Source organism: Staurois parvus, unplaced genomic scaffold, assembly GCF_062004578.1.
Source record: "Staurois parvus isolate SC_StPar_1 unplaced genomic scaffold, SC_StPar_1.0 ptg000389l, whole genome shotgun sequence".
Classification (NCBI taxonomy): domain Eukaryota; kingdom Metazoa; phylum Chordata; class Amphibia; order Anura; family Ranidae; genus Staurois; species Staurois parvus.
In genome coordinates, this window is record NW_028318185.1 from 2,967,355 (window position 1) to 2,992,921 (window position 25,567).

The 25,567-nt window shown below is 48.1% G+C and overlaps 1 protein-coding gene across 2 annotated transcripts in view; it reads right to left on the reverse strand.

Moving 5' to 3' along the window:
• Window positions 1-3,182: 3,182 nt before the first annotated feature.
• TMEM71 (transmembrane protein 71) overlaps window positions 3,183-25,567 on the reverse strand; it is a 68,056-nt gene continuing 45,671 nt past the window's right edge. The window contains exons 9-12 of one of the 2 annotated variants that reach the window (XM_089685940.1): window positions 24,194-24,275; window positions 22,991-23,046; window positions 11,547-11,599; window positions 3,183-9,389 (exon numbers count right to left, since the gene is read on the reverse strand). In XM_089685940.1, coding sequence (XP_089542066.1) covers window positions 9,381-9,389; window positions 11,547-11,599; window positions 22,991-23,046; window positions 24,194-24,275 — 200 coding nt within the window. In that variant the 3' untranslated portion in view covers window positions 3,183-9,380. Of the gene's footprint in view, window positions 9,390-11,546; window positions 11,600-22,990; window positions 23,047-24,189; window positions 24,276-25,567 lie in introns of those variants that run through there. The other variant, XM_089685941.1, reaches the window with a different exon arrangement.

Below are 25,567 nucleotides of genomic sequence, written 5' to 3' on the forward strand. Positions count from 1 at the left end.
GCAAGCTGTCACAGTCAGGAGCCCACACTGAAGATGCCGGCGCCTGGAACACAGGACGGCCGGTGTAATGGGCTGCGGGGAAGACACCACAGGATCGTGGGACAGGTGAGTGGCTGTTTTTTAAAAGTCAGCAGCTACATTTTTTGCTAGAAACCTGGGATGAGTCGGCCTGGGTGTGAGGCAGTGAGGTTAGCTCAGGCCAAGCTAGAAGGCTCTACAGGTCAGGGCTTCTGGAGCCCTCCCACCAGGGGTGGACTGACAACTCATGGGGTCCCCGGGCAATAGGGGATCATGGGGCCCCTGTGTCCTTGCCCAAACTCAAAATAGCCTATGAAAAAGGTACCAGGGGCATCTCATGGGGCCCCCTACTGACCCCGGGCCCTCGGACAGTGCCCGAGTTTAAAAATGGTCAGTCCGCCCCTGCCTCCCACCCTTATTGAAAGCTCTGGCACTTTCTAGATGAGGGACAGAGGAGGGGAGGAGGCCTGAATCTGCATGTATGAGGGAACCTGGCCAATCCCCAGACAGGAGGCCTGGCATGGTGGCTGGGATAGCCCTTGAGTGTGGGAGAGCCTGCACAGCAGGGGTGTCGGGTGGAAAATGGAGTGAAGGAAGGTGCTAGAGTGTGGAGCTTGGGAGTGGGGCCTACCTACAGGCTGGAGCTGGACAGAAGGATCTCCACTGTCACACAGTCTACTAGAAAAGACATCCTGTCAGCAGGGATGGAGCCAGCCCAGCGCAAGTCCTGAAAGCAGGTACAACCCATTAAACTACAGAAACAGGATAATGTAAGTACTTATACACCCCCAGGGCCAAAGAAGGGAGAGGGCAGTCAGGTGCAATACCCAACTAATCCCCCCTGGGACTGCTTCATTGTAGGTCTCGGAATCCCTTGCTCAGGGACACCCTCAGGACAGCCAGTCAATGAGATGACTTTCATCTGGGGTCTGAGGAGGTTAACCAAAGGCGACTCCTTAAGGAGGTTGTTTGCTGATTCTTGTCCATTTTTTCTGAGAAGTTTGTCCTCTAAGTTGTACAGTTCTTTGAGCATCCTATATACCCCTAGACCCATCCAAGTTGTTAACCCCTAATAAAAACAACAAAACCAAGCTCAAGGACTGTTTTACTGACTTTGGATGAGAGTGCCAGAAAATGCGTGTTGCCCAGATGTGCAGAGCTTAGTCAGGGACCCAAAAACTCAGCATCCCTCGAGAGGGTAGCACTACAGTAATAATAAAACAAGCTGTAAAATGCACTGTGCAAGAATCAGAAATAAAGACACAACAACCAGTAACAATATGTCTTTAATCATTTTTTTTTTAAAAGTGCAACAATAAATTCTTTGGTGACCATTTACAAATCTATTCCAAAATATGGCAATTTGATAGCAATGTAATTATATTACTGCTTCCCTATATACAGTACAACTTCTTAGAATAATAAAATAAACATTTTATATACAGTATATCACTTTAAATTGGTACCATGTTTTATTGTAGAAGTTCTCTACCCAAAGTTAAATGTTGCCTTTAAGGAGAATATGAAATTGTAAGTTATCTTTAGCAGTTATATTTTTTTACAGGATCCTTGTCTGAAGAGAGTTTCATGGAGAAATGTTAAATAGACTTTGTCATAATATTAAAGAGTAAAATGAGCAGTCTGATGTCACAGAATGTCCAGAAATACTAAATAAATTTAAAGTGGAACTATATTCACCTTGGATCCAATGATGCGGCCTCCAGGAGCTCGCTGCCCGCATGTGCGGGAGTTCAGTCAGATTCAACATGGCCGAGTTTCTGCAGTGAGCTGCGCCTGCACGCCTCACTGTACAGGGACAGACAAGCAGGTAGGCAACTTGAATGCAGAAGAGACAGCATTTCCCTTCTGCATTAAAATTCTTTCCTATTCACCCTTTTTTTTTTATTTTTTGGCTAAAGTTCCACTTTAAATTGATCTGTACCCTGAACCATTCCACCCTAATTGTTCAATCAGAACCTTATGTATCATGCAGGACTCATACCAATCTGAATGAATAAATGTTGCTTAACGTGATATTCAAAGTTTTGTTTATTTATTGTTTTTTTTTTATAACAAATGTCATACGTACCTGCTCTTTGCAATGGTTTTGCACAGAGCAGCCCCAATCCTCCTCTTCTTAGGTCCCCTGCTGGCGCTCCTGGCTCCTCCCCCCTGACATATGCCACAAAGAGCAAGCCGCTTGCTAGGGGGGCACTGGTTATGCTCACCCCCGAGTCCTACTCTATGCATCCATAAGACACACAGAGGTGTGGCTTGGCCCCGCCCCTCTGTCTTCACTGGCTGTCATTGCCAGATGTGGGACCAGGGGCGGACTGACAACTCATGGGGCCCCCGGGCAATAGGGGATCATGGGGCCCCTGTGTCTTTGCCCAAACTCAAAAAAGCCTATGAAAAAGGTACCAGGGGCATCTCATGGGGCCCCCTATTGACCCCGGGCCCTCGGGCAGTGCCCGAGTTTCCAAATGGTCAGTCCGCCCCTGTGTGGGACCCAATCAGATATTGACCAAATCATCACATAGGCAGGTGTGATAGGAATTAAAACTCTACAAATATCTTAACCATAAGTAACGGTATACTGCTTCAGAAGGCATCAACCTCCTCACCTCCTGAAGAAGTAGACCGTTGGCCTAAGAAACCAAAATCAAACTCTCTATACTCATTGACCACTTTATTAGGTACACCTTACTAGTACCGGGTTGGACCCCTTTTGCCTTCAGAACCAGGGGCCGACTGACCATTTGGAAACTCGGGCACTGCCCGAGGGCCCGGGGTCAGTAGGGGGCCCCATGAGATGCCCCTGGTACCTTTTTCATAGGCTTTATTTGAGTTTGGGCAAGGACATAGGGGCCCCATGATCCCCTATTGCCCGGGGCACCATGAGTTGTCAGTCTGCCCCTGTTCAGAACTGTCTTCATTCTTCATGGCAAACATTCCTCAGAGATTTTGGTCCATAGTGACATGAGTTACTGTTGCCTTTCTATCATCTCGAACCAGTCTGCCCATTCTACTCTACCTTTCCCCGCAGGATCGTAGGCATGCAACCTATATGGGGTGACACCAGACCCTATCCAAGAAAAGGTGAGATGTAAAGAAAGCCGACGATCCCCGCAGGATGGATTGGATCCATCCTGCCGGGGATCGTCGGCTTGCTTTTCAACTTACCTGTTTGTGGAGCGGGTCCGGTGTCACCCAGTAAGACCCGCACCCCCTACACCTGCCTCGGGACGCCACTGTGCTGAAATAATTCCTCACAATCTCCATATACTATCTTTACAAAGGAATACATAAGAAATGAATTCTAAAAGGTAGGACAGTAAATGCAGCAGCACCATTCTAGTATGTGCCATTTTTAAAACATAAAGGACTTAAATAATAAAAAGTTCATATTACCCAGAACAACCGATCAGTCTATTTTGTTCATGGTTACTAGAGGAAATACAAATCCTATCCTTAAATTCAATGATGTCCTTGAGGACCAATGTATTAAAATGAAGGTGCATAAAAATTATTACATTTGTGAGAATGAGAGAACATAGCACAGTTGTTCATTTTAGCTGAATCTCTGCTTAAATTCCAAAAAAATCAGTTTTGCATGATTGTCGGGATGTTAAATCGCATGCTGGCTTCTTGTACCTCCCAGTAGCTTGAGTGGTTGATATATCCGCACCACAATTATCAGTTCCACCTAACAAAGGCTCCTCTGAAGGATTCATCATGATCAGGGGCGGACTGACCATTTGGAAACTCGGGCACAGCCCAAGGGCCCGGGGTCAGTAGGGGGCCCCATGAGATACCCCTGGTACCTTTTTCATAGGCTATTTTGAGTTTGGGCAAGGACACAGGGGCCCCATGATCCCCTATTGCCCGAGGACCCCATGAGTTGTCAGTCTGATCATGATATATAAAATATTGTGGAAAAGTGACATCTCCACTATGGCCTTGGGTTGTCGTTGTGGGATGAACTCATGAAGTCTCACCATTGAAGCATCCAGGAGATATAAGGAGCCAGGAGCTCATTTAAAGCACCAGTACCCAACCGAAACTCAAACATTATTTTTGGGTGGAAAAGGCCTTTAGCCACATGCCGCCCAGCCACTGTAGAAATACAGCGGCAGGGCGGCACGGCTGGGCAAATCCACGTTTTAAAACGTGTGTTTTTAAAACAGGTAGGGGGCGCGTGCGAGGCGTGCCGCTGCCCTACCTGTCCCGCCGATCACGGCCACGGATATCAGTCGCCGGGTCACAGCCGGTTGTTACCGGCTATGTCCCAGCGATTAGCGGCAATCAGTGACAGAGAGCACAGCTGCAGTAGCTGTGCTTTCTGTCAGTTCCCTGACAGCTGCAGAACATGCTAATCGGGACAGAAGAGTTTCTCTCTCCCGATCAGCGGTGTTCCCTGCAGTACACACCCCCACCCCCTAGTAAAACACTCCGCTCACACAGTTAACCCTTTCACTGAATAATAAAGTTAACCCCTTCCTCCCCAGTGCCATAAGTACAGTGTCAGTGTTTTTTTTTCGCACTGATCACTGTATTGATGTCAGTGACCCCAAGTCAGTTCCCCCCCAGTGTCAGAATGTCCGCCGCAGTCCCACCATAAGTTACTGATCGCCGCCATAAGTCGCTGATCGCCGCCATTATTAGTATAAAAAAAAATTAAAAATCCCAGTATCTTTCCCGCCATTTGTAAACGCTATAACTTTCACGTAAACCAATTAATTTACACGTATTGGGGTTTTTGTAGCAAAGACATGTCGCAGAATGCATTTTGGCAGAAATTTATGACTAAATTTGTTTTTTAAATTTTTTTTTACTGGACATGTTTTATAGGAAAAAGTCCAAAATATAGTTTTTTTTCCTCAAAATTGTCAGCCTTTTTTTTTATAGCGCAAAAAATATAAAAAATGCATAGGCGATCAAATACCACCGAAAGAAAGCTCAATTTGTGGGAAAAAAAACTATGTAAATTTCATTTATGTACCTTATTGCATGACCGCGCAATTGTCTGTTAAACTAGCGCAGCGCTGTATAGCAGAAAAATGTTGTAAATTGCAGTATCTATACCATAGTTTGTAGACGCTATAACTTTCACACAAAGCAATCAATATACACTTATTGGGATTTTTTTTACCAATAACATGGAGCAGAATACATTTTGGCCTAAATTTATAACCAACTTTGAGTTTACTATATATTTTTTATAGCTGAAAGTAAAAATCATCGTTTTTCTTCAAAATTTTTGGTCTTTTTTTGTTTATAGCGAGAAAAATAAAAAGCGCACAGGTGATCAAATACCACCGAAAGAAAGCTCTATTTGTGTGAAAAAAGGACATAAATTTCGTTTGGAAGCAGCATTGCATGACCGCGCAATTATCATTTGAATTAGTGCAGCGCCGAGTAGCAAAAAGAGGCCTGGTCATTAAGGGGGGTAAATCCTCAGGAGGGCAAGTGGTTAAAGAATAATAATAGCTTATGCCATAATATTGACAAACAAAACGTAAGTGCTAGAAGTCCCAGCTTGTCATGTTTATATTGCTAAAGGAAATCTGTCATTTCCATTACTGACCTCTCCCTCTGAAAATGCTATTTGCCTGGCCGTAATGCTGACCTCCTTTCTTCAATAACTTCCAATCAGTGACTCAGAAGAATCATACATATAAATTTAAGGCTTGACCTTCCTGATCTGCAGATTTGTTTCGGGTCACGGACTCAAAAGTATCAAAGCCAGTGGGGCAAAATAACAGGCTACTAGGATATTGAGAAGGGCAGAAATGACAGAAATCCTGTACGTCTTCAATGACAGGTTTACTTTAAGCAAATAAAGCTATAATTACAAATAAAGTGCATCAAACAGCAGGGTTCATTTGGTAATATTTTCTGCAGCCTTTCATAGGTGCCTGTCCTGCTTTCACATACTGAAGTAAAAGCTATAGGTGTCTCCACCCAGTCAATAATTACAGGCAGGGCTGCTGTTAGAAACCATGGGGCCCCATACAGCCAACCTGGCAGGGCACCCCTCAAAAAAAACAAAATAGTTTACTATGCTTAAGTTATAAATGAACACAATGAGTGATTGGTATTGATCACTCATTGTGTTCATTCAGTAAAGAAAGGGGCTGGTAAATGTGACATATTTACCGGACCTTTCCCCCATTTTCCATCCTAAGGATCCTATTGCATGACTGCAGCTGCCCGTGGGAAGGAGATGAGGGAAGCCGGCAGCACTGCAGGGGTGGGGGCACACAGGGGGGCCTGGGGGAATGGTGCACAAGAAGGGTGATGGGTGCGCCAAGGGCAATTACTGGAATCGATCTCCTGTATGGCTCCCTCTGCAGCAGCTGAAAGCCGGAGGGAGAGTAGAAGAAGCCAGCCTTCAAGTTGCTGCAGAGAGAACCATACAGGGGATAGGTTCCAGTAATTGCCCCCCCCACCATACCGATCACTCTCCCTGCTCACATTTGATTCACTCAGCTGCCTGGGCCCCCCTGCTGGCCTAGGCCCCATACAGGAGGACAGGTGGTACCCCCTTATCCACGGCCCTGATTACAGGACTGTGAGAGACCACAGACCATTAGCTGGGAGCAGGGCTGCTGTTAGAAATCACGTGGCCCTGTACAGCCTACTTGCCGGGGCTGCTCTCCATCTTGAAAGGATCCCCCTGTGTACCCGCAGCAGCTTCCAGCCGGAGAGGAGAGGAGGGAAGCCAAAAGCGCTGCGGGGAAAAGGGGCACACAGGAGGGGGGGTGCACAGACAGCAGGGGGGTGGGTGCGCAGAACCTATTCCCCTGCAGAGCAACTGGTGGGAGGGGAGGAGGAGAAGCCAGAAGCGCTACAGGGGGAAGCACAAAAAGATTAGTGCCAGCAATAAAATAGTACAGCTGGCCTTCCTGCTGGGAAGGTGCCTGGGCCCCCCTTTTAACTGATGGGGTCCGGGCCTGGTACAGAATGGCAGGCTGTACTGCCTTATCAGCGGCCCTGGCTGGGAGAGATAATGATAAACAGGCTTGAATCTAAGCACAGGAAAGGCTGTTGCTGGCTACACACAAGCAGGGGCGGACTGACCATGTAGAACCTCGGGCACTGCCCGAGGGCCCGGGGTCAGTAGGGGGCCCCATGAGATGCCCCTGGTACCTTTTTCATAGGCTTTTTTGAGTTTGGGCAAGGACACAGGGGCCCCATGATCTCCTATTGCCCGGGGGCCTCGTGAGTTGTCAGTCCGCCCCTGCACACAAGACGTTTTTTCATTCAAATCAGCGGCTGAAAGAAACAAAAACTGAGAGGGTGCTGTGCTAACTAAACCATGTTAGAGTGGCGATCTCCTCCACTGAGCTATTGTGTTCTTACAGAGGGACTACCATCGACAGAACACACTGATCAGTGCTTGCAGCCATTGGTGCTGAACGGATGTTGGTTTTCCAGCATGTTCCTTCAATAAAAGCCAATCCTGACCAGCTTCTGTTGGACAGGCTTCTATACCCACTGGCCAAATGTGGGCAGATTTCTGTTTAACTGGCTGATATTCAGCCCGTGAGTACCAGCCTTTAGAGCAGCGGTTCTCAACCTGTGGGTCGCGACCCCTTTGGGGGTCGAACGACCCTTTCATAGGGGTCGCCTAAGACCATCGGAAAAAACATATTTCCGATGGTCTTAGGAACCGAGACACCGCTCCTCTATCTCCATGTGGGTCCGCCCCCATGCAGATACGCCCACATACGAGTACGAGAACAGTCAGCAGTGATGAGACCTGACCCCTCTGCCCCAGCCTATCATCTCCCACAACATCCACCCCGCCCATTGTCTGCACTGCTCCCCCAATCATCGCTGAGCGGCGACATCATCCCCAGCTCTAAATGGAGGGCGGACTAGAACTTGACCAACCAGACGAGGTGACGTGTCAACGGGAAGCGCCAGTGAAGAAGTTTTGACGTCCTCAGATTGGGCGTGGCCTCTGTCAGGGAGCCGGCTAGCTGGGGACTGGGTGGAAGAGGGGGGAGAGCGGATCCAAGATGGCGTCAGTCAGGAGGTGAGAGCGGGCCGTGTGTGAAGAGAGCTGGCAGCTCTGTGTGGTGGGGATGGGGGAGGTGTGACACCTTGTATGGCGGGAATGAGAAGAGCTGCTGCAGTTATGAAGTAGCAACGAAAATAATTTTATGGTTGGGGGTCACCACAACATGAGGAACTGTATTAAAGGGTCGCGGCATTAGGAAGGTTGAGAACCACTGCTTTAGAGAAACTTAGGACCATGTTCCATATGTAATTAGGGTTTAACATGAAGCATATTTGCGTTCCTCAACCCCCTTACCCTCAAACCGGCCATTCAACCCACGCCTCATATACATACATTTCCCTAAACTGCAAGGTACTTCCTCACTATTTCTTTAATTAAATGTGGCTGTTCATGACTCCACCTGCACATCCATGTCATACAGATCTGTGAATTAACATACTACAAGTCCCATTTTCCACCACAGTAGAATATATCAGCAGAACAACTGACAGTAGGGTGGTGATGTCACCACACATGTAATCCATTCATTACTTCCTCCAGCCCCATACCAGAAAGTCTGTACCTCCATAGGGACCCCCTGTTGGAGGATGTAAGTAGGCACCTGGTGGGCTGGGCAAGGCGGGTTCAGGTTAGAATAGCTTATGGGGAATTTGGAGATTTAGTACAGGGTGGATGCTTCCTTTGCTTACAAGCAGACACCAAACGTGGTTGAACATACATTTTGTTACAAAGTGGTTTCTGTGTTGCCAAGAAGCACCCAAATACTGGCACTCCTCATGTGCTATGATGTCTTGGAGCCCCGACATCCTATGTGGAGCCACTCTCTTTGCAGTGTATCATGGGATTCTAAGTGTAAGGCAGACCTAAAGTACTTTACATTTTGATTGGGGATGGGGGGGTGCAAGCTTAAGGCAGTAAACAGTCACTACACTTATCTTCCTGACATCAACAATCAATACCATAAATAATACCAGGGGCGGACTGACCATTTGGGAACTCAGGCACTGCCGGAGGGCCCAGGTTCAGTAGGGGGCCCCATGAGATGCCCCTGGTACCTTTCATAGGCTTTTTTTGGGTGTGGTTTGAGTGTGGGTGAGGACACAGGGGCCCCATGATCTCCTATTGCCCGGGGGCCCCATGAGTTGTCAGTCCGCCCCTGAATAATACATTCATAAATCAGTGCAAATTTCAATACATTCATATCTATCATGTGCGATCAATCCCAAGCTTTACTCCTCTGCTTTAGACATATACAGTATATACAAAAGTGAAACATTGTTCTTCAAATCCTGGGGTTGCTGGTGTGTCTGCAGACTGTCATCATACAGAATCCTCAAGTATCCTACAGACAAAAAAATATTAACTGTAAATGTCCATTCGGTAGAGAAAAATATTCTGAGTGCTGAGCAGCATTTGACAGCTATTCAGCAATTAGATTGTTCCATCTTACGTTGTTGCATACCCACCAACATTTCAGTCCTGGTCCTTGGGACACAGTCTGGTGACAGTGGCTGGGTGATCCTGCCAACACCTGAGCCCACTAACCAGGTTGGCCCACCAAAGTCACATCTCAAATTATGCGGTGACCACAAACTCACAGCCCTTGAACACCATGTTTCCCTTACTTTGTTATAAAACATATAAAATAAAAATGCCAGGATGCTCCAAACACCCCTGAAATGGCCCCTTTTTGAAAAGTAGACACCCCAAGGGAAACTTATGTTTTTTGAAAATGAAGAAGTATTTTGGTTGTGAGGTGGTTAAGGTGCACTTAGCATTTAAAAGTCACCCACTGAAGCCAAGTGCAAGTTTTATGTAATGGAAGAAAGTTCCTTGGAGGATGCAATTGCATTGCACTGAAAATGCTTTGTTTGCAAAAGCTAGATGTCATGGATAAACCCAAAATACTTTAATCCCCTTCAAAGAGATCCCACAGTCATTGGTGGTCAGTGGCACTTTAACCCTCTCCCTTCCTAAACAATCCCACAATCACTGATGGTCAGTGGTATTTGCAAGCTCCCACCCAATCATTGGTAGTCAATGGCACGTTAAAACTCTCCATCCCATTCTCCATCATTGGTGATCATTGGCACTTAAAACCTTTCCTCCCATAACAATCTCAGAATATTGGGTGTCAGAAAACTTACCTCAGTCTCGGCATCAGACGTTTCTGGAGGAAGCAGATGAAGTCTCCGGCTTCCCAGGAACGATCGTCACTTGAAATTCCACAGGAATGCACTCAACCTATTGCCTGATTACCTTTTTGTGGGATTTTGAGGGCCAGCTTTGCTAGGAGGCTTCTATAATGCTGAATGACTTCCTCCCAGAAGCCAGGGCTGAGGTAGGTAATTTTACTATGTAAAAACGTTTTTCATGGGATTTTGTACACTATATGAGGCTCGAGGCTATCAATAAAGTGGATCCTCCATTTTCATGGAAAGTCCACTTTAGGAGAAAAATATGACCTTCTTTTAGGCACATTTATACAGTACATGGGACCACCCATACCAAATGTAGCACCTTTTTAGGCAGCAATTGGGAGCTAGTGTTCAATTTTTAGTTAGGAGGGCAGAGTAGCAGCCCAGGTGTAAAAGTTACCAGGGTTAAATTCAGATCAGGGCTGAGAGGCTCTGCGAGTCAGTTCCCTGATACCTCCCTCTGCTCTAGAATCTTAGATAAGATTCTAGAAGCAGTGGGCGGGGATGAGGAGAGGCTGGCCTGCACACTTAGGGGACCCTGGCCAATCCCCAAGCAGGAGGCTTGGCATGAGGCCAGGGCAGCTATTATTTGTGATAGAGCCTGCTCAGCAGCAGGAGAGTTTGGGTGGAACATGGAGTTAAAAGGCTGAGGTGCAGGAGCCTGGGAGGGAGCCCAGTTGGGAAGGGATCCACATCCAGGCAATGGTGCTGGAGAGGAAGAAAGCTCAGACCTCATTGGCCCCCAGAGCGAGGACCACCTGTCCAGCAGGGAAGGAGCTAGCCCAGCAAAAGGCCTGAAAGCAGTTACTAACCCACCAGCTCATAGAAACAGGACTGAGTAAGTAATACTACACCCCTGGAACAGTTAAAGAGGAAAGGAGCATTCTGGTGGAGAACCTGATTAGCTCCTTACCCAGAGCTGTTCAACTTACAGTGGCAGGCACTGGATCCCCTTGTCCAGGGATTCCTTCAGACAGCTGGATAGAGAAGGATTATCTGGGGTCTGGGGTGGTACACCAGTAGAAGCTGGAAGCTCTCTAAGAAGAGATTTTTTCTGTGTAAAGTCTTGTACATAGTTCCAGGAAGTTGTCCTCATTTACAGTTCCTTTGGGCATCCCATACATCCCTTACCCTATCCAAGTTCAATTCCCCTAATAAAACTTACAAAAACCCAAGTGCAAGGGCTGGTTACTGTCTCCTGGATACAAGTCTGTGAGGAATGCGTGTTGCCTGGCAGTGCAGGACTATAGGGGGACCCAATTCTCTAGGGGTAGTGCTACACTAGTCTTAAAGTCACTTACCCCTCTGTTCTTCTTGGGACCTCTTCTACTTCTTGATGCCGGGTATAGAACATCTGTTATACAGGAAATAAAATGTCAAACGTAAATTCTAAAGTTAACGTTTGTCTAACTTTTAGGCTGGCTTCAGACCTTTAAGACCTTCAGTGCCATGGTTTTGCATCATGTACAGCCCCAGTTGGCAAATCTCATAAACCCATATTTTGTTCACAATAGAAAATTGAAAAAATATCAATGTTTAAACTGAGAAAATATACTATTTTAAGAATAAAATAAGGTAACTTTGCAAATGATGGCAGCAATATATCTAAAAAAGAGTTGTGAAATTCTTTGCAATTTTTATATTATTCCAAAATTGTTTGCCAATTTTTAGAAGCAGCTTTTCACAGATTGGTGAACCTCTGCCCATTTTTACTTCTGAGACACTCTGACTCTCTAAGATGCTCTTTTTATACCCAATCACGTTACTGATCTGTTGCCAATTAACCTAAAAATGTTTTTTACAGCTCTTCCTTGTTAGTACCATTTACTTTGCCAGCTTTTTGTTGCCTCGTCCCAACTTTTTTGGGACATTCTGCTGCCATCAATTTCAAAATTACCTTATTTTTTTTTTATTAAAATAGTACGTGGTTCATTTGATCTGTTTACTATTATTAATAAAATCTGGGTTTATGAGATGCATATCATTGCGTTCTGTTTTTATGTAGACTTTACACAGTGTCCCAACTTTTTTGGAATTGGGGGTTGTATGCATTAGTACTTTGAAATTAATTTTGATTAGAATCCAAGTGCAGTGCGATGCATGATAACACAGTACCTTGTGTTGTGGCGCATTGAAAGGGGTCAGGTGCATGAGTTCTGGTCTGGTCTGGTGTGTTGGGGTATATTTATTTTGAATGGGCAGCATAGGGGTGAAGCCAGCCTTAGCTCTAAGATTTGCCTTGCACAGGTTAACACATGACTTCAAACCAGGGAAGGACTGACCATTGGGGAACTCGGGTACTGCCCGAGGGTCCTGGGTCAGTAGGGGGCCCCATGAGATGTCCCTGGTACCTTTCATATGCTTTTTTGGGTGTGGTTTGAGTGTGGACGAGGACACAGGGGCCCCATGATCCCCTATTGCCCGGGGGCCCCATGAGATGTCAGTCTGCCCCTGCTCCTAACTCTGACAAACCGTTCCGCTGGAGGAAACTTCCAAGTTCACTGGCCACAGGTGCCAGGCCCAGTTTTGGCAAGCAAAAGTCCAGACCACATACCACTATTTTTGTTCTTTAGTTTCTAAAAACATTATAGACATTACTGAATGGCCATTTTTGCTTAATTACTCCTCCAGGATATGACTCCTCCACTGACGCATTTTGCCCTCAAATTTGGCCTAAGGAGTCCTTTGATAAATCCCTAACTGAGGGCAAACTACATCAGAGGAGTCATGTTTGGTGGGAGTAATGATTTAAGAATGGACACACAGCTGTGTCAACAAAGTTTATTGAAATTAAAAAAAAACACAGTGGTGTGCACCCGGAACCAGGGGCGGACTGACCATTTGGAAACTCGGGCACTGCCCGAGGGCCCAGGGTCAGTAGGGGGCCCCATGAGATGCCCCTGGTACCTGTCATAGGCTTTTTTGGGTGTGGTTTGAGTGTGGATGAGGACACAGGGGCCCCATGATCCCCTATTGCCCGGGGACCCCATGAGTTGTCAGTCTGCCCCTGGGCTGAACCTTTGTTTGTTAGGACTAACAGGAAGCATATTGTTACGATACATCCAAAATTCCTGTTTGCACTTCCAATGGTACTCACAGAATGCCTGCCAATGGTACACGCAGAACTGCTGCAGGACTTCAAAAGTTCCCTGAAACTACACAGGGCATTGCCTCTGACCAAAAGGATATTTAAGCTCCAGCCTTTGAAGTGGAGGGTACTGTGTCTTCTCATCAGCTACCCCTTGTTGCAAGAGCGACAATACTTACCTGTCAGACTGCCTGACCATTGTTGACCCAGATTAACCCTGACTATTCTTCTGCCTGCCAACTGCCAAGACCTTTCCCTGGACGGGGTACTCTTTTGAATGCTACCTGCCAAGACCCCTGCCTGGACTTGACTACTTTCCTACCTGCTGCCTGCCAAAACCTTTGCCTGAATCTGACTGCTCTTCTACCTGCTGCCTGCCAAGACCCCTGCCTGAACCTGACTACTCTTCTGAATGCTGACTGCCAAGACCCCTGCCTGAACCTGACTACTCTTCTGATTGCTGACTGCCAAGACCCCTGCTTGGACTTGACTACTCTTCTAAATGCTGCCTACCAAGACCCCTGCCTAGACCTGACGAATCTTGCCTCGTGCCAAAACCCTTGCCTGAACCTGACTAGTCTTGTGACTGCCACCTGCCAAGGCCCTGTCTGGACTCGACTGCTCTTCTGCCTGCTGCCTGCCAGGAGCCTTGCCTGGACCTGACTACTTTTATGCCTGCTGCCTGCCAAGAACCCTGCCTGTACCTGAATATTCTATCACCTACTGTCCTATACTGCAGTCTTCACACTGTAGCTGTTCCCGTTTCTTCAACCTCTTGGTGGGGCAATACGAGTGACAATTGCAGCAAAGCAGACCACTAAGCTCTCTGGCCCATCTCAAGCTTCATGATCTCACATAAAGACCACTGTCACTTAGAACCCATGCCAGGAGTCCACCATAACACATACTACAGTTGCAAGAAAAAGTATGTGAACCCCTTGGGATTACATGGAGTTTTGCATGAATTGGGCATAAAATGTGCTCTGAACGGCATCTAAGTCACAACAATAGAAGAACACAGTCTGCTGAACATAATACTACACAAATATTAGATGTTGCCATGGTTTAATTGCACATAACATGTAAACATTCACAGTGCAGGGAGGAAAAAGTATGTGAAGCCCTAGCTTAATGACTTCTCCCAGAGATAATTGGAGCCAGGAGTGAGCCAACTTTGACTCCAATCAGTGTGATGATATTGGATGTGTTGCTGACAGCTGTCCTGCCCTTAAAAAACACACACCTATTTTGGGTTTACTGGTTTCAAGAAGCACTGTCTGATGTGAACCATGCCTCGCAGAAAAGAGCTATCAGAAGACCTACGATCAAGAATTGCTGACTTGCATGAAGCTGGAAAGGGTTACAAAAGTATCTCCAAAAGCCTTGATGTTCATGTGTCCACGGTAAGACAGACTGTCTACAAATGGAGAAAGTTTAGCACTGTTGCTACTCTCCCTAGGCGTGGTCGTCCTGTAAAAATGACTGCAAGAGCACAGCGCAGAATGCTGCATGAGGTAAAGAAGAATCCCAGAGTGTCAGCTAAAGACCTACAGAAATCTCTGGCACATACTAACATTTTTGTTGACACATCTACAATAAGGAAAACATTAAACAAGAATGGAGTACATGGGAGGACACCATGGAGGAAGCCATTGCTGTCCAAAAAGAATATTGCAGTACGTTTGAAGTATGCAAAAGAGCACCTGGATGTTCCACAGCACTACTGGCAAAATATACTGTGGACAGATGAAACCAAGATTGAGTTGTTTGGGAAGAACACACAACACTATGTGTGGAGAAAAAAAGGCACAACACCAACATCAAAACCTCATCCCCATTGTAAAACATGGCGGAGGGAGCATCATGGTTTGGGGCTGCTTTGCTGCCTCAGGGCCTGGATGGATTGTTGTCATTGATGGGAAAATGAATTCCAGAGTTTATCAAGACATTTTGCAGGAAAACGTACGACCATCTGTCCGCCAACTGAAGCTCTGCAGAGGATGGGTGAGGCAACAGGACAATGACCCAAAGCATACAAGTAATTCAACAAACCAATGGCTGCAACAGCACAGAATACGCCTTCTGGAGTGGCCCAGTCAGAGTCCTGACCTCAACCCGATTGAAATGCTGTGGCATGACCTTAAGAGAGCGATTCACACCAGACATCCCAAGAATATTGCTACACTGAAACAGTTTTGTGAAGAGGAGTGGTCCAAAATTACTCCAGATCGTTGTGCAGGTCTGATCTGCAACTACAGGAAACGTTTGGTTGAGGTTATTGCTGCCAAAGGAGGGTCAACCAGTTATTAAGTCCAAAGGTTCACATACTTTTTCCTCCCTGCACTGCGAATGTTTACATGTTATGTGCAATTAAACCATGGCAACATCTAATGTTTGTGTAGTATTATGTTCAGCAGACAGTGTTCTTCTATTGTTGTGACTTAGATGACGTTCAGAGCACATTTTATGCCCAATTCATGCAAAACTCCACGTAATCCCAAGGGGTTCACATACTTTTTCTTGCAACTGTATATTGTATAGTTTCCTTCCTCTACGTTTACATTACTGCACATGTACCTGACAATGAAAGTCACACTGTTGCTACAAAAACATAATCCAAAAACACCATGTAAAAGAAAAAAGCACTAATACCCACCTGTCCTGCTGCCTATTTCTCGGATCTTCGATCCAGCAGAATCCTCACATTGGATGCACTTTCCAAGGTGTTTAGTTTCTGCTTCCCCACTGTGCCCCGTTGTTCCATCTGCTGGTCTCTATGTCACTAACAGACATCAGTGACGCAACAGCCAGCAGATGGCTGATTTAGCCCATGGCTTCTAAGGTCCATGTGGCATTTAGCCACCCTACATGGGTGTCAGGGCTCCAGGGTATGACCAGAGGTATGTGACTGACGCAGGGAAACGCAGACTTCAGATATTTTATAAACAATATAATTTATTAACACTAACAATACAAACATAAACGCAGTGCAATACTAAAACATAACACAGTGCAAACAAACCAAACCAACCACCCTCAGATGACAGTACATACAAGCAAGCATCGTCAGGCAGGCCGGGTCAATATCAATCGGGCAGGTAGGTACAGGGGGAGCAAGCGGAGAATGGTCGGGGTCACAAGCCAGGTTCAGCAGGTAGCGGGCAGCGTGGTACAGAGGGTCAGGCAGAGGAGAATGGTCAGACAAGCCAGGGATCAGGAGCAGGAGAAAGGTCAGACAAAGCCAGGGATCAGAGCAGGGTCAGCAACGAATCAGACAGGAACAGGGAGCAGGAACAGGATACAGGGCCCAGGAGAAACACACACCAAGGCAGAGTCTGCAGGTCTGGCCATCCCTTAAATACACCAGTATAATCAGTTCCAGGTGTTTGACTGGCTGCAAGGTTGAGTCTCTGATTGCTGGGAGCACCCGCTGGCCAGCCCTGGTACTGCAGCTGTCAGGGATCCCCTCGATCCCCGCCGCGATGGTCCCGGCGCAGGCGCAGTATGCCGCCCGGCGCAGGGACTCGAGCACTGGGTCCGGGCCGGCCGCGGCGTTCGAGTTCGCGCATGCGCAGTAGAAGCCGCGGCCGCCCGCTGGGCACCAATGGCAGCGCAGGGCGGGATATTTAAACGACCCTGAGCTGTCATTCAGTGCCTTCTGGTCTTACCTGTATCCTGTACCCGTGAACCTGTGAATTGTAGTTGCTGACCCGGATTGTACCTGACCTTGCTGTATTTCTCCTGCCCAGACCCTTGCTTTGCCTGACCTCTCTCCTGAATGCCCCCTATTGGATTTGACCTGCTGTTGCTGACCTGGCGTGTGACCCGACTATTCTATGCCCGCTGCCTTGTACCTTGCCGTCCTCTCTGTTACCGACCCGGCCCGTCTGACCTTGCTCATCCATCCATCCATCCCGTGCAGTGGGGTCTGCTGACCTCCTCATATCAGACTCTTCCCCGTGGGAGCCCTTGGCGCATACCACTACCACTGACGGACGCACCCAGTAGCCACGACCTGGTCTCAGGGGGCTCCAAGTCCATCCCCACCATCAGGGGCCCTGGTGAACAAGCACCCTGGGACTTAGACTCCGTGCACTGGGGACGCCTACTCAGTGGAGTGCTAGTGGTACCGCCAGGCGGTCCCTTACAGTACCAGAAGGCCATGACTGAGTCTAGAGAAGGGCCCTCGCCGCTTGAGGAGATCTGCAGGCACCTGTCTAACTTGACGCAGGCCGTATCGGCCCTGCAGGACAGATGTCAGCAGATTGAGAATCACTTCCAGACCTGCACTATATCCGTTTCTGCCCCACAGGCCGCGGTCCCCGCACCCCCGGCCGTAGCAGCCCCTGTACCGGTTTCTGGGGCATCCGCCCCACTCCCGGCGGCCGAACCCCGAGTACCCCTACCGGAACGGTTTCACGGGGACCGCACACGCTTCAGGTCATTCCGTGAGTCCTGTCTCCTCTATTTTGAGTTGCAACCACGAACCTTTGTGACTGAATCCGTGAAGGTGGGGTTCGTCATCTCCCTCCTGCAGGGTGAACCCCAAGACTGGGCCCACCGACTGCGGGGAAAAAATGACCCTCACCTTAGCTCGGTTGACTTTTTTTTTGACGCAATGGCCATCCTATACGATGACCCACAGCGGGCAGCTTCTGCTGAAGCTACTTTGTACACGCTCCGGCAAGGCCGCCGAGCGGCGGAGGAGTACGCGTCTGAATTTAGGCGCTGGATGGGGGACACACGTTGGAACGAGTTTGCTCTCCTGCATCAGTTCCGTATAGGCCTATCAGAAGGCCTGAAAGATGAGCTCGCCCGGGTGGAGGTGCCTGAGACTTTAGAGGACTTAATTGCACTGACTATTAAGATTGACCGTAGACTGCGGGAACGCAGGTTTGAGAGGTCCGGCCAGGGTCATGGAAATCCCTGGGGGCCATTTCAAGGGCCCAGTCAAGCACCTAGGCCAAACATCCAGAACCGGCCACCTGGAGATATCCCTGAACCTATGCAACTCGGCCTGGCGCGGCCTAAACTATCTCCAGAGGAACATCAGCGCAGACGATCCCAGAACCTGTGCCTCTACTGTGGCGAAGCTGGTCATATGGTACGATCCTGCCCGCAGAAACTGAGTAAGTGCACCTCTTCTTCCTTGTCCATTGGCAATGTTAGTCCATCCCAATACTTAGTGGTGCCCCTTTCCTTTCAGCTTCCGGAAAGGACCGTGGAAGTGTCAGCCATAGTTGATTCGGGGGCATGCAGCTGCTTCCTGGACATTAATTTTGCTCACCAGCAGGGTATTCCTCTCCAATTGAAACAGAAGGGGTTCAATATTTATTTGGCTGACGGTTCCCGGATAAAATCAGGGGTGGTGAACCAGGAAACCCCCTCCATCGCCACTGTCATTGCCGGCCAGCACCAGGAACTGCTCCGCCTGGATGCTATAGCTTCACCCCTCTTCCCAGTCATTTTGGGGCTCCCATGGTTACGGGCCCATAACCCCCAAATTGACTGGGAGACCGGAGTAATTTCGTTCCCTTCTCCATACTGTCGGGTATACTGCTGCACTTCGGGCCCGGGGGTCCCCCAAATCCTCCTGTGCTCTGAGGGGGAAGCTGAATTAAAACAGGTAATCCCGGCAGCCTACCATGAGTTTCTAGATGTGTTCAGCAAGCGGGGAGCTGATACTCTACCCCCCCACCGCCCTTATGACTGTCCCGTTGACCTGTTACCCGGTTCAGAAATTCCTTTTGGGCGAATCTTCCCCCTTTCAGAGCTCGAATTGGGAGCCCTGAAGGAATATATCGAGGACAGCCTCCAGAAGGGGTTCATCCGCCCCTCCACTTCACCGGCGGGGGCGGGAATTTTCTTTGTTGAAAAAAAGGACAAAACCTTGAGGCCGTGTATCGATTACAGGGAGTTGAACAGGGTCACGATAAAGAACCGTTACCCACTGCCGTTAGTACCAGAATTATTCCAAAGTTTAAAAACAGCAGTGGTTTTTACAAAGCTGGATTTGAGGGGAGCATACAACTTGGTTCGCATAAGGGAGGGGGACGAGTGGAAGACGGCCTTCCGCACCCGCTTCGGCCATTTTGAATATTTGGTCATGCCGTTCGGGTTGTGTAATGCTCCGGCCACGTTTCAACACTTTGTGAATGACATTTTTAGGGACTTCCTGGATGTCTTTGTTATCGTCTATCTAGACGACATTTTGATTTTCTCCCCTTCCTTGGGGGAACACAGAATACATGTAGCGAGGGTATTGGGGCGATTGCGGCAGCATGGGTTGTACGCCAAGGCAGAGAAATGTTGTTTCGAACAATCCAGCATTACTTTCTTGGGCCTGATCATCTCCACCGCGGGGGTCGCGATGGATCCCCAGAAAGTCGCTGCAATACTGGATTGGCCTCAACCCACGGACAGGAAAGGCGTCCAACGGTTTATTGGTTTTGCAAATTTTTACCGAAAGTTCATCAAGAACTTCTCGGGTCTGGTCTCCCCCATTACTCAGCTAACCAAGCTGGGAACCCGGTTCAGATGGACACCTGAAGCTCAGAAAGCTTTTGAAGCCTTGAAGAAGTTGTTCACCTCGGCACCCATTTTGGGTCACCCAGACGCCGCCCTGCCCTACATCCTGGAAGTGGATGCATCGGAGAATGCGGTAGGTTCCATTCTCTCCCAGCGGAAGGGCACCAAGGAATTGCTCCATCCTGTAGCTTTCTTCTCACGGAAGCTTACCCCAGCAGAGAAGAATTATGATATCGGTGATCGAGAGCTACTGGCGATCAAAACGGAATTAGAGGAATGGAGGTACCTGCTGGAAGGTGCTGTGCACCCCATCTTAATTTTTACTGATCACAAAAACCTAGAATATCTGAGAACCGCCAAGCGTTTACGCCCGCGACAGGCAAGATGGGCACTATTCTTTTCTAGATTCAACTTCCACATTACGTACCGGCCTGGATCAAAGAACACTAAGCCAGATGCGTTATCACGTATGTACGAGGACGCCAAGGAGACCCCAGTACCCGACACCATCTTGTCCTCGGGAAACTTCTTGGCCCTTCAGTCGGACCTTCGTTCCAAGATAATGGAGGCATCCACAACCGTCTCTACCTCAGCCGGAGGGCTCCTCCAGAACAAGGGGGGACTCCTATGGAGGGAAGATCGGATTGTGGTGCCGGAGGTAGCCCGAACCCTGGTCTTGGGCCATTGCCATGACCACCCGATGGCGGGGCACTTTGGCCCAGAAAAGACCCTGGAACTTCTCTGACGCTCCTTCTGGTGGCCGGACATGGCTAAAGATTGTAAGGGCTATGTAAGGTCCTGTATCACCTGCCAAAAGAATAAGCCTTCCAGAAACAAAGTTTGGGGTCTGCTGCGACCCTTACCGATTCCTGAACGGCCTTGGCAAAAGATATCGTTAGACTTTATAGTCGAGCTTCCGCCATCACTAGACCACACGGCAATCCTGGTGGTCGTAGACCACTTGTCCAAGATGGCCCACTTCATCCCGTTGAAGAAAACCCCCTCGGCAGCCGAGACTGCGCGAGTTTTCATTCGTGAGGTAGTAAGGCTGCATGGGGTCCCCGAAGACATTGTCTCAGACCGAGGGGTCCAGTTCACGTCGAGATTTTGGAGGGCACTGTGCAAAGCCCTGGACATCAAATTGTCCCTTTCCTCTGCATTCCACCCTCAAACTAACGGTCAAACCGAAAGGACCAATCAGACCCTGGAGCAATACTTGAGATGCTACATGTCATTTACTCAAGATGACTGGATGCCACTTCTCCCCCTAGCGGAATTCGCATACAACAATGCCCGTCACTCAGCGACGGGCCAGTCCCCGTTCTTTGCCAACTATGGGTTTCACCCTGTCTTCCTCCCGGATTTGGTCCCGGAATGCCCAGTACCAGCATCGCAAGACGTAGTAACGTTTTTCTCCACGAACAATAAGAAGCTTCAAGAGGCCATTAGTCGGGCCCAGGAAGACTACAGGAAGGCATTCAACAGGAAACGGAGGGGAGATCTTGTGTTGCGGCCTGGGGAGAAGGTTTGGCTAGCGACGTCCAATTTAAAGATGCTTTGTCCGTCGAAGAAATTGGGACCCAAGTTTATAGGCCCCTTCTGCATTAAACGGATGGTCAACGAAGCGGCCTACGAACTCGTCCTTCCTGACACACTCAAAATCCACCCAGTCTTCCATGTGTCTCTGCTGAAGCCAGTAATCCCAGATGCCTTCCCTGACCGAGAATCTAGACCCCCGGAAGCCATAACGGTCGAGGGTGAGGAGGAATTTGAGGTGGAATCAATCCTGAAGTGCCGAAGGAGGGGGGGCCAGGCCCAATTCCTAATCAAATGGAAGGGCTATGGCCCTGAGGACAATTCCTGGGAACCAGCCCAGAATGTCCATGCACCTAGACTTGTCCGGAGGTTCTTTCGCGATCACCCGTGGTGGAGAGATCGGGTGGGCATCCGGAGGTTGCCCGTAGGGGGGGGGGCAATGTCAGGGATCCCCTCGATCCCCTCCGCGATGGTCCCGGCGCAGGCGCAGTATGCCGCCCGGCGCAGGGACTCGAGCACTGGGTCCGGGCCGGCCGCGGCGTTCGAGTTCGCGCATGCGCAGTAGAAGCCGCGGCCGCCCGCTGGGCACCAATGGCAGCGCAGGGCGGGATATTTAAACGACCCTGAGCTGTCATTCAGTGCCTTCTGGTCTTACCTGTATCCTGTACCCGTGAACCTGTGAATTGTAGTTGCTGACCCGGATTGTACCTGACCTTGCTGTATTTCTCCTGCCCAGACCCTTGCTTTGCCTGACCTCTCTCCTGAATGCCCCCTATTGGATTTGACCTGCTGTTGCTGACCTGGCGTGTGACCCGACTATTCTATGCCCGCTGCCTTGTACCTTGCCGTCCTCTCTGTTACCGACCCGGCCCGTCTGACCTTGCTCATCCATCCATCCATCCATCCCGTGCAGTGGGGTCTGCTGACCTCCTCATATCAGACTCTTCCCCGTGGGAGCCCTTGGCGCATACCACTACCACTGACGGACGCACCCAGTAGCCACGACCTGGTCTCAGGGGGCTCCAAGTCCATCCCCACCATCAGGGGCCCTGGTGAACAAGCAACCTGGGACTTAGACTCCGTGCGCTGGGGACGCCTACTCAGTGGAGTGCTAGTGGTACCGCCAGGCGGTCCCTTACAGCAGCTCATAAAGCAGGTGAGTCCCACCATTGCTGGCCAGTCCATTCCTGACAATGGGGCTCCGGTACTGACTGTACCATCCAGCCCTGTCCAGATGCAGTAGCTGTGAGCCTCTCATAAAGTTTGATAGGCTGTGGACAGTGGGGCTGGATGGTGCATCTGGGCCCTCCACTTGTGGCTGAACAACGGCACTCCATGAACTGGTACTTCCAATGCCCGGTGTACATGGGGCCTTCTATGTCTTGGGTGCTAAAACAGTGTGATCTTCTGACCATAATGCTTGACTATTCCAGTCTAGTTGGAAATTCTGAGTGTTCACATCAACTTATATGCTTTTCAGCATCTCCCCATGTACATTCCATTATATAAAATAAACCAAAGGGACCCTTTTCAATTTTTGATTGCAAGAAAGGTTAGAACTTGTAATAAAACTTTTGTTACTTTTGTACTTACATGCAAAACTCAACAGCAGAGCAAAGAGACTGGGGATGAAGGCACTTGTCCAGAACCTACAATAAATAGTCATGGTTAATAATATCAGTATAGCCTTATGACCGGCATTCATAGACTTTGTTGTTTTGCTGGGCTGTAAGGTTCCATTTACATAGATGTCAAATGCATGTTTTCTTTTTTTGTGCATTTTTCGTATGACACGCATAGGGCAGCCCAACCAATTTCAATAGGCTGCCCTCCGCACGACAAACACGGCAATGTAGCTCATGGAGCTTTCGGACATGTTCTGGTTTGTGCATTTTCGACCCCACGTGCATAGAGAAGCGCTGATGACCTCATGTGGTCTAAAATAGGGTATATCAGGGCGCAACAAATCCCAGGCGCAACGTCACCATGGCAAGTAGAAATTGTGTCCTGGCACTTGAGTTCAAAAATTACCTCCAATAGATTTGAGTGGGAAATTGTGCCCCATAGACTTGAATGGGAAATCGCTCCTCATGGACTTGAATGGGAAATTGCGTCCCATAGACTTGAATGGGAAATTGCGCCCCATAGACTTGAATGGGAAATTGCGTCCCATAGACTTGAATGGGAAATTGCGCCCCATAGACTTGAATGGGAAATCGCGCCCCATAGACTTGAATGAGAAATCACGCCCCATAGACTTGAATGGGAAATCGCGTCCCATAGACTTCAATGGAAAAACCGCCTCCCATAGACTTCAATGGGAAAACGCTTCCCATAAACTATAGTGCGCAAATGCCTCCCAATAGACCCCAGTGCGCAAACACCTCCCAATAAACTTCAATGCAAAAACTCCTGTCAATAGCAAAACACTTATCTCCACATGCCCTTAATAATGGCACTCAAAACATAATGCGTGTGGACCACATCTGTGTGAACCACTTCAATAGGAACACGAAATATCTAGCCTATCATGCGAATCTGTGAGTTTCAAAATGAATCCAGAATCCCATATGTGTGAACCAGGACAGCTCCATTCACACCTGGGCATTTTGGGATCGCAGCAGAATCGCTGTGATCGTAAAACGCAGGTTCAGGTGCCATTATTTTCAATGCCGCGTAAAATGTGGTGCGGTGTTGCCATGATCGTCGAGAGAGCAAATTTTGCAAGCCCTGGGGTATGTAATATACTTGTAAACAGCAATGTTTTATTTTAAAGCAACTTTATATGTTCCTTACCTTGCACAAAGGAAGATGAGGAAAATGAAGATGCAGATGTATAATACAGCAATACAGATATTTATCTCCTGCCTTGCTTTATCTGAAAGAAAACATATGCACAGATTCCATACATAGCTGATCTTCACATACACCTATATTATTTTATGTTTTATATATATTAACACTTAATAATTGAGATCATTTGCATTATGTTTAAAAAGCCACAGATAACATTCATTCATAACATTTAGGCCTCTTTTTGAGCCAAGGTTTAACTGCCCTCCCCTCAGACCGCCTCTTAAAGTCTTCAATACACCCAGAGGAGGGTGTTCACGTGCCGCTGCTCTGATGCTGCGTGTTGCAGCCGCAGCATATTTAATGCAGCATTATACCACTAAAAGGCTATTTTTAATGCATAAACGTACCAACCCCACTTGTCATAAGTGTGAAATAGAACAGGGAGACTTCCCTCCTATGGTATGGTCTTGTAACAAGGTCACACTGTTCTGGTCAGCGGTCACTGCTTTCATCTCGGAAATCTTAGAGCTCCCTAATATATGTAATCCTAAATGGTGTCTTTTGGGGGTGTTTGATGATGTTGAGCTTCCCTCCAAGACTAAATTGTTCTTACGATTATTGCTTTACTATGCTAGAAAAATAATTGTATCATATTGGATACAGTCTGAACCATTACATATTAGTCTATGGTGTCACCTTATCAATCAACATCTTCCACTATACAAGTTGACCTATGATGCTAGAGGGTGCCCAGACAAATTTGCCAAAATTTGGGGACCATGTTTAGACAAGCAGGATATGAGTGACTCTTTGCTACATTTGATCTATGATCCTCCTTTATAGTTGACACCTCCCATGGTCCTGCCACTGTTTTGTGGGCTGACCTTTAATCCCCCTTTTGGAAAGTGAGGTCGGAGTTCTGTGATATACGTTTGGGGGCGACAGGGTGGCAGGGCTGCACAAAATCACGTATATATATATATATATATATATATATATATATATATATACTGTATATATATACACACACACACATATATATATATACACACACATATATGTGTGTGTGTGTGTGTGTGTGATTTGGCATTTCTGAGTAGGGAATGCTCGCACCATCCTACCCGAGCCATTGGCGGCCACAGATGTCGATCATTGGGTCCCAGCTGGAGATTCCCCGCCGGCACCCAGCCATCGCCGAGAAACAGTGACAGGGGAGAGACCTTTGTGTAAACAAGATAGGTCTCTATCATGCTGCTGTGTATTTCTCTGCACAGCAGCATGTTTCTCTAGTAAAACACACACAGCACACACAGTATTACAGCACACAGTTAACCCTTTGATTGCCCCAGATGTTAACCCCTTCCTGCCCAGTGT